The 15,261-nt window shown below is 37.9% G+C and overlaps 1 protein-coding gene across 6 annotated transcripts in view; it reads left to right on the top strand.

Annotated features, from left to right (window-relative positions):
- Positions 1 to 15,261, top strand: part of fcho2 (FCH and mu domain containing endocytic adaptor 2) — a 136,835-nt gene that overhangs the window by 87,888 nt on the left and 33,686 nt on the right. For all 6 annotated transcript variants that reach the window (XM_053677248.1, XM_053677247.1, XM_053677250.1 and 3 more), the window contains exons 10-14: positions 7,453 to 7,522; positions 7,705 to 7,729; positions 8,109 to 8,165; positions 8,276 to 8,336; positions 11,462 to 11,631. In XM_053677248.1, coding sequence (XP_053533223.1) covers positions 7,453 to 7,522; positions 7,705 to 7,729; positions 8,109 to 8,165; positions 8,276 to 8,336; positions 11,462 to 11,631 — 383 coding nt within the window. The remainder of the gene's footprint in view (positions 1 to 7,452; positions 7,523 to 7,704; positions 7,730 to 8,108; positions 8,166 to 8,275; positions 8,337 to 11,461; positions 11,632 to 15,261) is intronic.

The following is a 15,261-nucleotide window of genomic DNA, read 5'->3' as shown; positions in this document are numbered from 1 at the left end:
ACTCTTATAGAATTTTAACTTAGTCTAACATGATATATATATATATATATATATATATATATATATATATATATATATATATATATATATATATATGTGTATATATACATACACAGTATCTCACAAAAGTAAGAACACCCCTCACATTTTTGTAAATATTTGACTATATCTTTTCATGTGACAACACTGAAGAAATGACACTTTGCTACAATGTAAAGTAGTGAGTGTACAGCTGGTATAACAGTGTAAATTTGCCGTCCCCTCAAAATGACTAAACACAAAGCCATTAATGTCTAAACTTCTGGCAACAAAAGTGAGTACACCCCTAAGTGAAAATGTCCAAATTGGGCCCAAAGTGTCGGTATTTTGTGTTTTCCAGCACTGCCTTAACCCTCTTGGGCATGGAGATCACCAGTGCTTGACAGGTTGCCACTGGAGTCCTCTTCCACTCCTCCATGATGACATCACAGAGCTGGTTGATGTTAGAGACCTTGTGCTCCTCCACCTTATGTTTGAGGATGCCCCACAGATGCTCAATAGGGTTTAGGTCTGGAGTCATGCTTGGCCAGTCCATCACCTTCACCCTCAGCTTCTTTAGCAAGGCAGTGGTCGTCATCATGCTGGAATACTGCCCTGCGGCCGAATCTCTGAAGGGAGGGGATCATGCATTGCTTCAGTATGTCACAGTACATGCTGGCATTCATGGTTCCCTCAATGAACTGTAGCTCCCCAGTGCCGGCAGCACTCCTGCAGCCCCAGACCATGACACTCCCACCACCATGCTTGACTGTAGACAAGACACACTTGTCTTTGTACTCCTTACCTGGTTGCCGCCACACACGCTTGACACCATCTGGACCAAATAAGTTTATCTTGGTCTCATCAGACCACAGGACATGGTTCCAGTAATCCATGTCCTTAATCTGCTTGTCTTCACCAAACTGGTTTCGGGCTTTCTTGTGCATCATCTTTAGAAGAGGCTTCCTTCTGGGACGACAGCCATGCAGACCAATTTGATGCAGTGTGCGGCGTATGGACTGAGCACTGACAGGGTGACCCCCCACCCCTTCAACCTCTGCAGCAATGCTGGCAGCACTCATATGTCTTATTTCCTAGACACAACCTCTGGATATGACGCTGAGCACGTGCACTCAACATCTTTGGTCGACCATGGCGAGGCCTGTCCTGTTAAACCACTGAATGGTCTTGGCCACCATGCTGCAGCTCAGTGTCAGGGTCTTGGCAATCTTCTTATAGCCTAGGCCATCTTTAGGTAGAGCAACCATTCTTTTTTTCAGATCCTCAGAGAGTTCTTTGCCATGAGGTGCCATGTTGAACTTCCAGTGCCCAGTATGAGGGAGTGTGAGAGCAATGACATCAAATTTTACACACCTACTCCATATTCACACCTGAGACCTTGTAACACTGACAAGTCACATGACACCGGGGAGGGAAAATGGCTAATTGGGTGCAATTTGAACATTTTCACTTAGGGGTGTACTCACTTTTGTTGCCAGCAGTTTAGACATTAATGGCTGTGTGTTGAGTTATTTGGAGGGAACAGCAAATTTACACTGTTACACAAGCTGTACACTCACTACTTTACGTTGTAGCAAAGTGTAATTTCTTCAGTGTTGTCACATGAAAAGATATAATCAAATCTTTACAAAAATGTGAGGCGTGTACTCACTTTTGTGAGATACAGTATAAATCATTATGTGTGGCATTAAAAACTAAATATCTAACCTAACTCTCTACTGATGACGGCAAAGATTTTTTTTTTTTTTTATATATATGGGGAAGACTCATGGAATTAATCAATGATTATTTCAGCACTGAGATAAGAGTCAGGGAAGGTCAACAATGAGGTTCCTGTGTGAATGTTGTGGCTGTATTTAGCCCCTCTTGTTTGGGGGTGCCTTCACAGTGTCTGGGTGGGTGTCTTTTACAATCATGTTTACTGATAAAATATAATTTTTTTTATAAAGCAACACAAGCAGAGAGTGCTGCATGGGTGTCTATATATAGCCACTGGCGCTCATTGGACAAACTGGAGGTAAACATCAAATTATAAAGACGATATACTCCAAGGCACTCATGTGGTGAAGTAAAAAGCCTTTAATTAACTGGGCTAAATCATTAAAAACAATTTAAAGTGTACATCTACATGTTTCAGCATGTTCGCCTCACACCTCCAGTTTCCTGGGTTCGATTCCCGCTTGGGCCATGTGTATGCGGAGTTTGCATGTTCTCCCTGTGCTGCGGGGATTTCCTCCAGGTACTCTGGTTTCCTCCCCCAGTCCAAAGACATGCATGGTAGGCTGATTGGTGTGTCTCAAGTGTCCGTAGTGTATGAATGGGTGTTTGAGTGTGTATGTGAGTGTGCCCTGCAATGGACTGGCACCCTGTCCAGGGTGTACCCCGCCTTGTGCCCGATGCTCCCTGGGATAGGCTTCAGGTTCCCCCGTGACCCTGAAGAAGGAATAAGCGGTAGAAGATGGATGGATGGATGGATGGATGGATGGATGGATCTACAAGTTTCGGCTACACAGCCTTCTTCAGGATACATATAAATTCTTCAAACAAGTCTTCTTAAGCTTGAAGTAATTATTGGATCATCAAAGACAGCTGGTCGATCTGTTGGAGTGGCTATAACTAGCCTCTTAATACAAAGCATAGCAACACAAAACTCATCTCACATACATATGCATATACACACATCACAATATGAATATAAAAATATGACATCATTTATATTTTTACACAGCCATCCATGATTACATTGGGATCGTGTTTCTGTAGCTCAATACTACCTGTAGACATGTAAATGTAATTTATTTATTTATTATTTTTAAATGTATTATTTTATTTATTAATTTTGGCCATATACAGAAATAACTAAAATTCTACCCAGGCCACATCAGCATTTTTGTGAGACCCTAAAGGGCCGTAATCTAAGGCTATTCATTTTTTAAAACGTATTTAACAAATTATTAAATTTAATTAGCACCAATAACCAAAGCTCTGAAATTATAATAGGATATTTCTAGGAAAACTCAATCAAACAGAAAAAGAAACTATTTAGATATATGCACTATTAGATGATAGCGTTTATTCTACTGGTTAAATTTTTTTTTAGTGGTTGCATTGATTTGTTTAATTACATTTAATTGGCCATTGCCTGCTATGGCGACATACAGGATTGATTAATTGGGATCATGCATTTTCACATTTCTCTTTGAAAATTACAAGTGCATCTCAAAAAATTTTAATATCGTGGAAACGTAATTTTTTTTCCGTAATTTAATTTAAAAAGTGGAACTTTCATATATTCTAGATTCATTACACATAAAGTGAAATATTTCAAGTCTTTTTTTGTTTTAATCTTGATTATTGTGGCTTTCAGCTCATGGAAATTAAAAATCCAGTATCTGAAAATATTAGATTAAAGAATTTATAATGCAGACATGTTAAGTTACTTGGTCGGGGCTCCTTTTGCACAAATTACTGCATCAGTGCAGAGTGGCATGGAGGCAATCAGCCTGTGGCACTGCTGGGGTGTTAGGGAAGCCCAGGTTGCTTTGATAGTGGCCTGCAGCTCATCTGTATTGTTGGGTCTGGTGTCTCTCATTTTTCTCTTGACAATACATGTCAATACAACAGTCAGGCAAGTTAGCTGGTCAAGCAAGCACAGTAATACCATGGTCAGATACTAGTACTTTGGCACTGTGGGCAGGTGCCAAGTCCTGCTGGAAAAGGAAATCAGCATCTCCATAAATCTTGTCAGCAGATGGAAGCATGACGTGCTCTCAGATCTACTGGTAGATGCTGCAATGACTCTTGAACTGAGAAAACAAAGTGGACCAACAACAGCAGGAGACATGGCACCCCAAATGATCACTGACTGGAAACTTCCCACTGGACAACTTGGATTCTGTGCCTCCCCACTCTTCCTCCAGTCTCTGGGACCTTGATTTCCAAATGAAATGCAAAATTTACTTTCATCTGAAAATTTATTGTGGTTGTGTGTACTGAACCAGTCTGAGAGATTAAAGACTCAGGAAAACTTTGCAGGTCTTTTGAATTAATTAGCTGATTATAGGTTTTCTCCAGTTGACATTTCTCTACTATAAATTGTTTATTGTAATATTTCGAGATACTGGATTTTTGATTTCCATGAGCTGTAAGCTGCAATCATCAATAATGATAATGAGTCTTTATTAATCACATATACATTTCAGCACAGTGAAATTCTTTTCTTCGCATACCCCAGCATGTTAGGAAGTTGGGGTCAGAGCGCAGGGTCAGCTATGATATAGTGCCCCTGGAGCACAGAGGGTTAAGGGCCTTGCTTGAGGGCCCAACAGTGGCAGCCTGGCAGCACAGGGACTTGAACCCCCGACCTTCCAATCAGTAACCCAGAGCCTTAACCGCTATGCCCCCACTGCAAAAAAGGCTTGAAATATTTCACTTTATGTGTAATGAATCTAGAATATATGAAAGTTCCACTTTTTGAATTAAATTATGGGAAAAAATTTAATTTTCCACTATATTCAAATTTTTTCAGATGCACCTGTAGAAGAAAGATATAGCATAGACATATGAGAGCCACTAAGGTAGCCTGCTGGAGGTTTACTACATTAAGAGGAAAAGTAGATTAACAAGATGTAAGGCGTATTTTCCCCCTGTTATGAACACAGAATTTTAATTATTTTCCGTGGAACTGTTATAAAGGTATTTTATGGCAATCTCATTAATATGGCAAGGTGGTTTGAAGGAAGATTGCACCTTAAAACGATCATGTGTTTTTAGTTTTTTTTTATACATTCCACCACACCACACTGAACATAATTCTTTAGAACATATGGCTAGATTTGAGCATGATTTGATTTTGGTCTTGATTTTGGTCTTGATTTAGACACATTAGAGATTAGAGTCAATACAGTGCAACAATCAACAATACAGTGCAAAAATTAAGGGACAGAAAATGGCAGTACACAATATACAGTACAAGGAATACAATTATGAGGACAAAACAAATAGGAACAAAGGGGACAACACAATAAATACAACACAAGACATTAACTACAGCACACAGCATAGTGATGTGGTGTGTGGTGATTATCACCACGAAAAGCATAGATGCCCCTGAGTTATACAAATAAAATGACTCAAGCAGTAACTGACAAGTAATACTGGTATAGTTGGTCAGTACATTTAGTGACATTCCTGAGTAGGCATAAGTGAGATAGGTGTAGCATTGACAGGGAAGAAGAATAGGGGATAGGGTGGTTAGTGGTTAAACTGGGTAGTGTGTGGTGGAGGTGTGTCCATTAATTCAGAGGGAGGTGGTTAGCAGATGGCTTATTATTGAGGGTCGTGATAGCTTGTGGAAAGAAGTTGTTCCAGAATATGGTGGAATTCGCCTAGACACTTTGGTATATTACAAAGAGTTTGTAGGATGGATATGCAGGGTCAGCTACTATTCTGGTGGCTATACATCCTTTGTTTGATAATGAGCAGGTTTGTTTTGTAATGAGCAGGTGTACAGGTGTTCCTGTTAAAGTCACCAGTGAGAGTTTGTGTGTATACAGTCCCCTTTGAAACTATTGGAATGGCAAGGCCAATTCATTTGTTTGTGCTATACACCAAATACATTTGGGTTTGAGATCAAAAGATCGATATGAGACAAGAGTTTAGGATTTCAGCTAGTTCCTGGTATTTACATCTAAGTGTGTTAAACAACATAAAACATAGAACCTTTTGTATCAGACCATCCAATTAGACGAGCAAAAGTATAGGAACAGATAATTGTTGACGGAAAGTAATTTTAAAAAAAAAAAAACACCTAATATTTGGTTGCATATCTCTTGCTTGCAATAGCTGCGTGTCATTGACATCAGCAAACTGGTTTCTTTTTGCAGGCTATTTCCCTAGCCTCTTTCAGTTGATGTTTGTTTAGGGTCGTTTCTCCCTTCAGTGTCCTCTTCAGGAGGTGAAATGCATGCTCAATTGGTTTAAGGTCTGATGATTGACTTGGCCAGTCTAAAACATTCCACTTTTCCCCCCAATAAAGTCCTTTGATGAGTTGGCAGTGTGTTTTGGATCATTGTCTTGCTGCATAGAGAACGATCATCCCAATTAATTTGGATGCATTTCTCTCTTACTCAGAAGATTCCTGTAAACTTCTGAATTCATTCTGCTGTTACCATCATGAGTTACATCATCAATAAAAAATTGTGATCCCATTCCAGAAGCAGCCATACAAGCCTAAGCCATAATACTACCTCCGCCATGTTTCAGATATGAGCTTGTATGTTTTGGATCATGAGCAGATCCTTTCTTTGGCCTTTCCATCCCTTTGCTTGAGGTTAATCTTTGCTCCAGAACTTTTGTGGAATTTTTGTGTTTTGTTTTCATCTCTGTATTTCTTTGTGAATTCCAATCTGGCTTTCCAATTCTTACTGTATGTGAGGGGTTTGCATCTTGTGGTATGGCCTCTATATTTCTGCTCTTGAAGTCTTCTTCAAATGGTGGATTGTGATACCTTCACCCCTACCCTGTGGAGATTGTTGTTGATGTCACTGACTGTTGTTTTGGGGTTTTTTTCACAGCTCTCACAATGTTTACATCATCAGCTGCTGTTATCTTTGGCAACCCCATTGGTGTCTGTTGCTCAGTACACCGGTGGCTTCTTTGTTTTTCAGGACATTCCAAATTTTTGTATCGGCTATGCCCAGTGTTTGTGCAGTGCCTCTGATTGGTTTTCCTTCTTTTCTTAACTTCAAAATTGCTTGCTTTTCTCTCATAGACAGCTCTCTGATGTTCATGTTGGCTTATCCTTTTTAACAACAAATGCAGTCTTCACAGGTGAAACTAAAGGCAAAAACCAAGAGTAGATGTTCAGAGCTATGTATTGTTTAAACAGACAATCTTACAGGACACACCTGGGTAACAACAAACCACCTGTCAGTCACATGTTACAGTATTTTTGCTCTCCTAAAAATTGTTTGGTCTGATAAAACTGTGTTATGTTCTATGTCGTTTAACACATTTACATATAAATACCAGGAAATAAAAACTGAACAACATAGAACATTTGGTGGCAGACCACCCAATTTTTTGTGAGCAAAAGTATAGGAACAGATATTCTTAAAGAAAATATCACTTTTATATATAATATTATATATAAGAGAGCACTCTCATCTGCATACATATGTGTCATCATAGGATAAAGGTGTTCAGCTGGAATCATTTTGTATTGATTTGCAATGATCCTTACCCCTGAGGAGACACGTGGAATCAAACCACACCAACAAAACGTCTTATACAGCATAACAGAGGCACCTTTTTTCCTTTTTTCCTAGTCACCCATCTGTTTGTGTATATTGTTGTTTGTCAGAAGGTGTCTTGAAATTGCACTGCATGACATCACTAAATTTGTGTATCTAGGTGCTAAATCTAGAAAGAGGAAGGCCTTTGCCATTCCAGGGCGAAGAAAAGACAAGGATACAGATTCCACGTAAATGAGAACTACTCTTTTTTTGCTGTGTATTGCAGTCTATTACCTCCCAAAATATTTTATTGCATTTTCTAATTTAATAGTTTGTCTATATGAATTTACTGAACATGTTTTATGTAATACTAGAATTCATTTATTGTTTAAGTGATTTGTAATTATAATTACTTTTTCTTTTAACTCAGTGAATCTACAGAAGTCGAAAATACTGTGAGTATTCCTTTTTTTTTTTTTTTTTGTTTTTTTTTTTTTCCTTTTCAGATATTTGTGAAGCAGGGCCTAAATTCTACTGACTGTTTTGAGTGGTTTCCTTTGCCATTTTGTATTAACATCTACACTTAATTAAAACATTTGAGGTTGTTAAAGATAAAATGTGTAAATGTGGGGCTATGAGTAATATAAAATGAATAAATACAGAGAAAAAATAAAACATTAGAACAAATTTAGAGGAATGGTGCATGCAGTAGACCTTTGCTTAAAAATTTATATCAGCTCAATTTTTTTTTTTTTAGATATTAAGCTGAACAATTCTTGTAATGTATGACTGCATGAATTTAAACAGAATTTTACATTCTTATATTTTGTACAGAACACAGCCAATGGAGCTCCCTCAGATATCTATGGACCCATAGATTTTCAAAATGCTGTAAGTTATGAGCAAGTGTTGCAAAATTGTCTATATAATAATAAATTGAATATGTGTGGGAGGAAAAAAAGTAACTAATATAATGTTTAACCTGCACTCTTTTGTCCTAGAATGTGCCTCAGGTGGATGAAGAGGGTTTCTGTATCAGACCGGAATTCAGTGAAAATGATATCCTTTATCCATGGTTGTCTGCCAAATTAGCTTGTCTACTTAGTTTTAAAATTATACTGATTTGGTCATACTGATTACTTATAGTTACAGTCTCCTCCAAAAATAATTGGAAAGGCAAGGCCAATTAATTTGTTTGCTGTACACCAAATAAATTTAGGTTTGAGATCAAAAGATGGATATGATACGAGAGTTTAGGACTTCAACTTTTATTTCCTGGTATTTACACCTAGATGTGTTAAACAATATAAAACTGAACATTTTTCATCAGACCACCCAATTTTTAAGCGAGCAAAAGTATAGGAACAGATAAATCTTCAAGTAAATTAAAGTAAATAACACTTAATATTTGCTTGTAACATTTAATTTTGGAATGTATGTGTGTTAATATGTTATTGTGACGCTGTGCCATTAGCGGATGTATAGGACTATAAGGGAGTAGTTCAAAATATGTTACAGCCTTGAAAACATTCAGTTTTGTGAAATCAGTCTGAAGCTTTATCTAGGAAACATGCATGATTCTGCTACTTTTAGCTTCTAAAAAGTGTACTGTATGTGTCACTTAATATGTAATTATTTGTTTGTTGTCAATTATTTGTGTCTACATGCATTCATGTAGCACTTTATTAGGAACACTATGATAACAAGTGAAGGGCGTCCCTTTGCCCTGAGTTCTTAATGGCATGGATTCCAAACAAAAATGGATTCATGAAATGTTGGAAACATTCCTTTGACATTATGGTCCATGTTGACATCATTGCATCACACAATTCCTGCAGATTTTTCAGGTGCATTTTAATGCTGCAAATCACCTGCAATGTGTTCTACCACATCCCAAAGGTGTTTTTGGGATTCAGATCCAGTAACTGGGAAGTCCACTGAAGAACATTGAAGTAATTGTCATGTTCATGAAACCAGTTTATGACGACTTTTGTTTTGTGACATGGTGCATTATCATGCTGCATGTAGCCATTAAAAGATGGGTAAATTGTGGTCATGTAGGGATGCACATGGTTAGCAACAATACTCAGATTGGCTGTGACATTCAATTGCTAATTGATTCGTATTAACGGGCCCAAATATGCCGAGCAACCATTCCCCACATCATTACACCACCTACACCTGCATGGACTGTTGACAAAGGCAGGTTGGGTCCATGGATTCATGCCGTTGGTGCCATATTCTGACCCTACCATCTGAGTGCCCCAGCAGAAAGCAAGATTCATCAGACCAGGCTACATTTTTCCAGTCTTCAACTGTACAGTTTTAGTGAGCCTGTGCCCACTGCAGAATCAACTATCTGTTCTTTGCTGACAGAAGTTTAACTTAATGTGGTCTTCTGCTTTAGACTATCCACCTCAAGGTTCATTGTCTGTTATCAGGTACACCTAGGTCACCTTTGGTTATGCTCTCCCCTCCAAAACTATTGGAACAGCAAGGCCAATTCTATTTTTTTTCGCTATATATTGATGACATGTGGGTTTGAGATCAAAAGATGAATGAGCTAATAGATCAGAATTTAAGCTTTCATTTGTTGATATTTACATCTAGATGTGTTAAACAACTTAAAAATTGGCACCTTTAGTGGTAGATCACCCAATTTGTATGCAGAAGAATAGGGACAGATAGTCTTGTAGTACTTAACACTTGATATTTAGTTATAATACTTAATTATTTTAATACTAATACTGTAATACTTAATATTTGTTTGCATATACCTTGCTTGCAATAACTGCATCAAACTTGTGACCCACTAACCAAACTGTTGCATTTTTCTTTTGTGTTGCTTTGCCAGGCTTGTACTACAACTTCTTTCAGTTGTTGTGTGTTTTGTGGGGGGTTTTCCCTTCAGTCTAGCCTTCAGGAAGTGAAGTGCATGCTCAGTTGGGTTAAGGTCTGGTGATTGACATTGGCCAGTCTAAAACCTTCCACTTATTCCTCCTGATGAAGTCCTTTGTTGTGTCATTCTAATGAGTGGTTGGCATCTTGTGGTATGGCCTCTATATTTCTGTACTTGAAGTCTTCTTCGAATGGTGGATTGTGATACATCTGATACATACATGTAATACATCTACCCTGTGAAAGTTGTTGTTGATATCACTGTCTGTTGTTTTCATGGTCGACCTGTTCCATGTCTGGTTGTTAGTACACCAGTGGTTTCTTACTTTTTCAGGACATTCCAAAGTATTATATTGGTTATGCCTAATGCTTGTGCAATGGCTCTGATAGATTTTCCCTCTTTACTCATGGCTTGCTTTTCTCCCATAGACAGCTCTCTGGTCTTCATGTTGGTTAGTCCTGTTTAACAACAAATGCAGACATTCAGAGCTATTGATTCTTTAAATTTTAAACAATCAGTTTATACAGGGGACACCTTGCCAGCAAGAAACACCTGTCAGTCACATGTTTCGTATTTTTGATCACTTGAAAAAGTATGTGGATTCAAACAAAAGGTGCCGTGTTCTAAGTTGTTTAACATATCTAAATGATCTAGATGAGGAAATGAAATCTGAAATTCACCTTTTCATCTATTGATTTCTAACCCAAATGTCTTAATTGTATAGTGAAAACAATAGAATTGCTTTTGTTGTTCAAATACTTTCAGAAGGGACTGTACATTAGTGGACAGGGACCATCACTGACCAGATAATACTGGGTAGTGGATCATTGTCAGGGCTGCAGATACACTGACATGGAGGCATGCTTTGTGGGTGTTGAGATGCAGCAGTGTTGCTGGGATTTTTAAACACCTCATTGTTTCTCCACCAACCAAAAATATAAACAGCTGTTCTGTTGAAGCTCTGATGAATGGCTAAAAAATTATTAACACAAATCGTGCATATAAAAATGAGCTAAGCTTTCTAACTGTACACATACATGCTGGAGTAACAAGTTAAATGTGTCTAATAAAGTGACCAGTAAGTGTCCACTGTGCTTATAGCAATGCTGCTCTTCCTGGTAAACTTGTACTTACTAAAATGCTACTACAAGTTTGGTGTTACTGTTGTGCAAAAAATGGGTCACCACCCAAATAATATCTGACCAGCCAAACTATTTGTACCTAATAAACAGGCACTATATACACAAACATATATCCGGCATGATTCCTTAATGATTCCATCTACATACCAAAGAAAACAACTCTTCATCCAGTGATTCAGATGAAGAAGATGAGCGCAGAAAATTTCATGTGGAAATCAAACCTGTGCAACCCAATAGTGGCACACAGCAGCACAAAGCAACCATTGACGAGCTGAAGGCTTCAATTGGAAACATAACCCTTTCCCCCTCTGCTACAGTAAGACATTCACACATGCACAGAAATACAAGAGTATGTAAAAACAAACATGGGTAGTTACAGGTATGAACCACAAAGAAAAACATACATCACATGTAGCTTCCATTCATCCCATTATTGACCGTTCAGCCCCACTCCACTCTCTTTCACTCACACTCTCCCTCATCATTTCTATGGCCCTCCATCCTCTGTTGACTTTACTGCCAATAGAGGGCAGTACATCACTATTATCTCTCTACATACTACCACCTGATAAGTAGCTCTTAGAAATGTACTTACAAAGTTTTCATGCCTGATGTTATAGATGTGGTTTGACATCATGAGTTTTTTTTTTTTAGTAATAGAGGTTTCCCTTTTACTTTCAGTATATATAGTCATGTGATAAAATAAGTACACCCCATGGAAATTGTTGTCTGTTTTAACATATTTGGACAAGCAAACATTTGATCATCTTTGAAACAGTACCTATTAATAAAGCTGGTGTAATTGAACAAAACCACCAGGAAAAATAGCTTTTTCAATCACTTATTCAACAGAAATATTAATAGATGTGATATTCTGTGGATAAAGTAAGTAAACCCTTGGCATCCGAAGCTAGTATTGCCACCTTCATGTAGGCGTTTTGCATAATTGTCCACCAAACTTGTTGGAATTTTTGACCACTTTTCCATGCAATATTCTTTCAGTTGCAAGATGTTTGAGGGTTTTCTTGCATGTACTACCTGTTTCAAACCCAACCACAACATTTCAATGTCAAATCTGGGCTTCGACTAGGTCATTTCATAACCCTCCATTTCTTCTTTTTGAGCCATTACTTGCAGGGTTTGCTAGCGTGTTTAGGATCATTATCCTGTTGAAAGGTCCACCTTTGGTTCAGTTTTAACTTTCGTACAGATGGCCTCACATTGTCTTCAAGAACTCTTTGATATGATGCAGAATTCATAGTTATCAATGAATGCAAGCTGTCCAGTCCGTGAGAAATTGAAGCAACCCCAAACCATAATATTTCCACCACAGGTTCTTCACAGTTGGTATGAGGTGCTTCTCCTGAAAAGCTGTCTTTGGTCAGCGCAAAACATGTCTGCTGTTACTGTGGCCAAACAACTCTGTCTTTGATTTGTCTGTCCAGAGCACATTATTCCAAAACACCTGGTCTTTGCTCAATTTACTCACTGACAAACACTGTAGTTTTTTCCTGGTACACCTTCCATGGAGGTCAAATTTGTGCAGTCTCTTTCTGATTGTAGAAGCATGCACTTTGCAAGACTTACTAGCAGGTCCTGCAATGAATTTTTGATAGATGTGAGAGGTATAAATGAGACAGGTTCCACCAGCACTCCCTAAGCAGGTTCTAATCATTGGCACCTAATCTTGAACACCTGATTCTAATTTTATTTATTTGAAGGTGTGATAAATGTAGGGGTGTACTTACTTTTTCCATGTGTCTAATATGTTTTTTTTTTTGTGCATTTAAATTGTGAAAATTACTAGAGAATGTCAATTGTATGTGTCATTTGGTAGAGTGTATCAACTTTATTAATAGACATTGTGTGTTTACATGGACAACAATAATCCAATATTAACCCGATTAAGACAATACTCTGACTAAGAAGCTTCCATGTAAACAGCAATTTTTAATTACCTTAATCTGATTAAGGTCATACTCGAAGTAAACACAAATCGAATTAAGACATGTGGAGTATTCCTGTTTTAGTCGCATTATCGATGTGTATTACAGACATGTACACACCTTAATCACATTATTAACGTCATGTGAGAGTTTTCACCGCATTTTGTGACAGAACACGATCACACACGGCAGTGCTCAACCGTTTTACGGCAAACAAGAGAGCACGGCTGCATCCGAAACCGTGTACTTAACTACTATAGGCCTATAGTAGGCAAAATACATGTATCTCGGCTACTATGTAGTAGGTAAGTACACGGTTTGGGACGCAGCCCACGGCTTCAAGCAGTCGACTGTTTGCAAGTACAGCATGACAAATAATTAACCGCACTTGAAGTGTTCGTACAAATTTTAAATAAAAACACCCAAAACTGTATATATGGTACCATAACGAAGACTAACTGTATGTCGATACCTGAAATTCTGGAGGGAACATTGAACATAATGACGTGTGCTGTTAATCGATCTCTGTTCTATAACATGTAAAACAGGACCATGAAAGGAGTATTCTAAAAGTGACTCATGTAAAGTCTCATGAAAAACCTTAATCAAAATATTGTCTTTACTCAGAATAAGGTCAATAATTAGATTAATGCTGTACATGTAAACATAGTCACTGTTTCAAAGAGGATAAAAGGTTTGCTTGTCCAAATATGTGAAAATAAATAAACACAAACCATTTCCATGTGGTGTACTTATTTTTTCACATGACTGTATGTAGACATTTGTAATGAAAAATGCTAATGAAAACAAAGAGGAGTGATTTGTAAATGTACTTTCACTTGTATTTAAACAACAAATGTATAAAGACAAGGTATTTGATGTTTTATCTAATTAACTGCATAGTTTTTTGAAGGTAAATTTGAAATCGATGCATGTAAGGTGTTCCAAAAAAGTGGGACAGGGGCAATTTAGGACTAATAGTGATGTGACAAGTTGAAATAACAAGGTGATGTGAAATAGGTGAGGCAATTGTCTAATCATAGTATATAAGGAGCCTCTAAAAATGGCCTAGTCCTTCAACAGCAGCAATCTGCGAACAGTCAGTGTCAGTGAATAATCCAACATTTTGAGAACAATATTCCCCAAAGACAAATAGGTAGGATTTTGGGCATTTCACTTTCTACAGTGCACAATGTAATTAAAAGATTCAAGGAATCCGGTCAAATCTCGGTGTGTAAAGGCCAAGGGCGAAAACCACTTCTGAATACGTATGATATTCGATCCCTCAGACGTCAATGTCTTAAAAACCATCATGGGTATGTAATGGATATCCTGACATGGGCTCGGTAATACTTTGGTAAACCTTTGTCAGATAACACCATTTGCCGCTGCATCCACAGGTGCAAGTTAAGGCTTTACTGTGCAAAGCAGAAGCCATGCATCAACACTGTCCAGAAGTGTTCATCTGTGAGGGAACCATTAATTCAGAAAGATATGTACACATTTTGGAGCACCATATGCTGCCATCCAGAGCAGGACAACTCCAAACCACATTCTGCCTGGATTACAAGCGCATGGTTGCGTAAGCAGAGCGTGGGTGTTAGCATGGCTTGCCTGCAGTCCTGACCTGTCTCCGATTGAGAATGTGTGGCACATTATGAAGTGCAAAATAAGGCAACGAAGGCCCTGTACAGTTGTGCAGTTGAAGAAATACACAACGGATGAATGGGGGAAAATTCCGCTTGCTAAACTTAACCAACAGGTGTCTTCAGTGTCCAAACGCTTAATAAGTGTTATTTAAAAAAAAGGTGATGTTACACAGTGGTAAACAGTCGACTTTCCCAACTTTTTTGGAGTGTGTTGCAGTAATCAGATTTGGAAATGAGTGTATATTTTCACAAATAAATTTAATTCACAAAGTAAAACATCAAATAATGTGTTAATAATGTGTTTTCCGTATAGTACAGGGTCATTTGAATTTTCAAATTTCAACTTTTTCA

The sequence above is a fragment of the Ictalurus punctatus genome, chromosome 28, assembly GCF_001660625.3.
Source record: "Ictalurus punctatus breed USDA103 chromosome 28, Coco_2.0, whole genome shotgun sequence".
NCBI lineage: Eukaryota > Metazoa > Chordata > Actinopteri > Siluriformes > Ictaluridae > Ictalurus > Ictalurus punctatus.
This window is presented reverse-complemented; position numbering and strand designations above follow the sequence as displayed.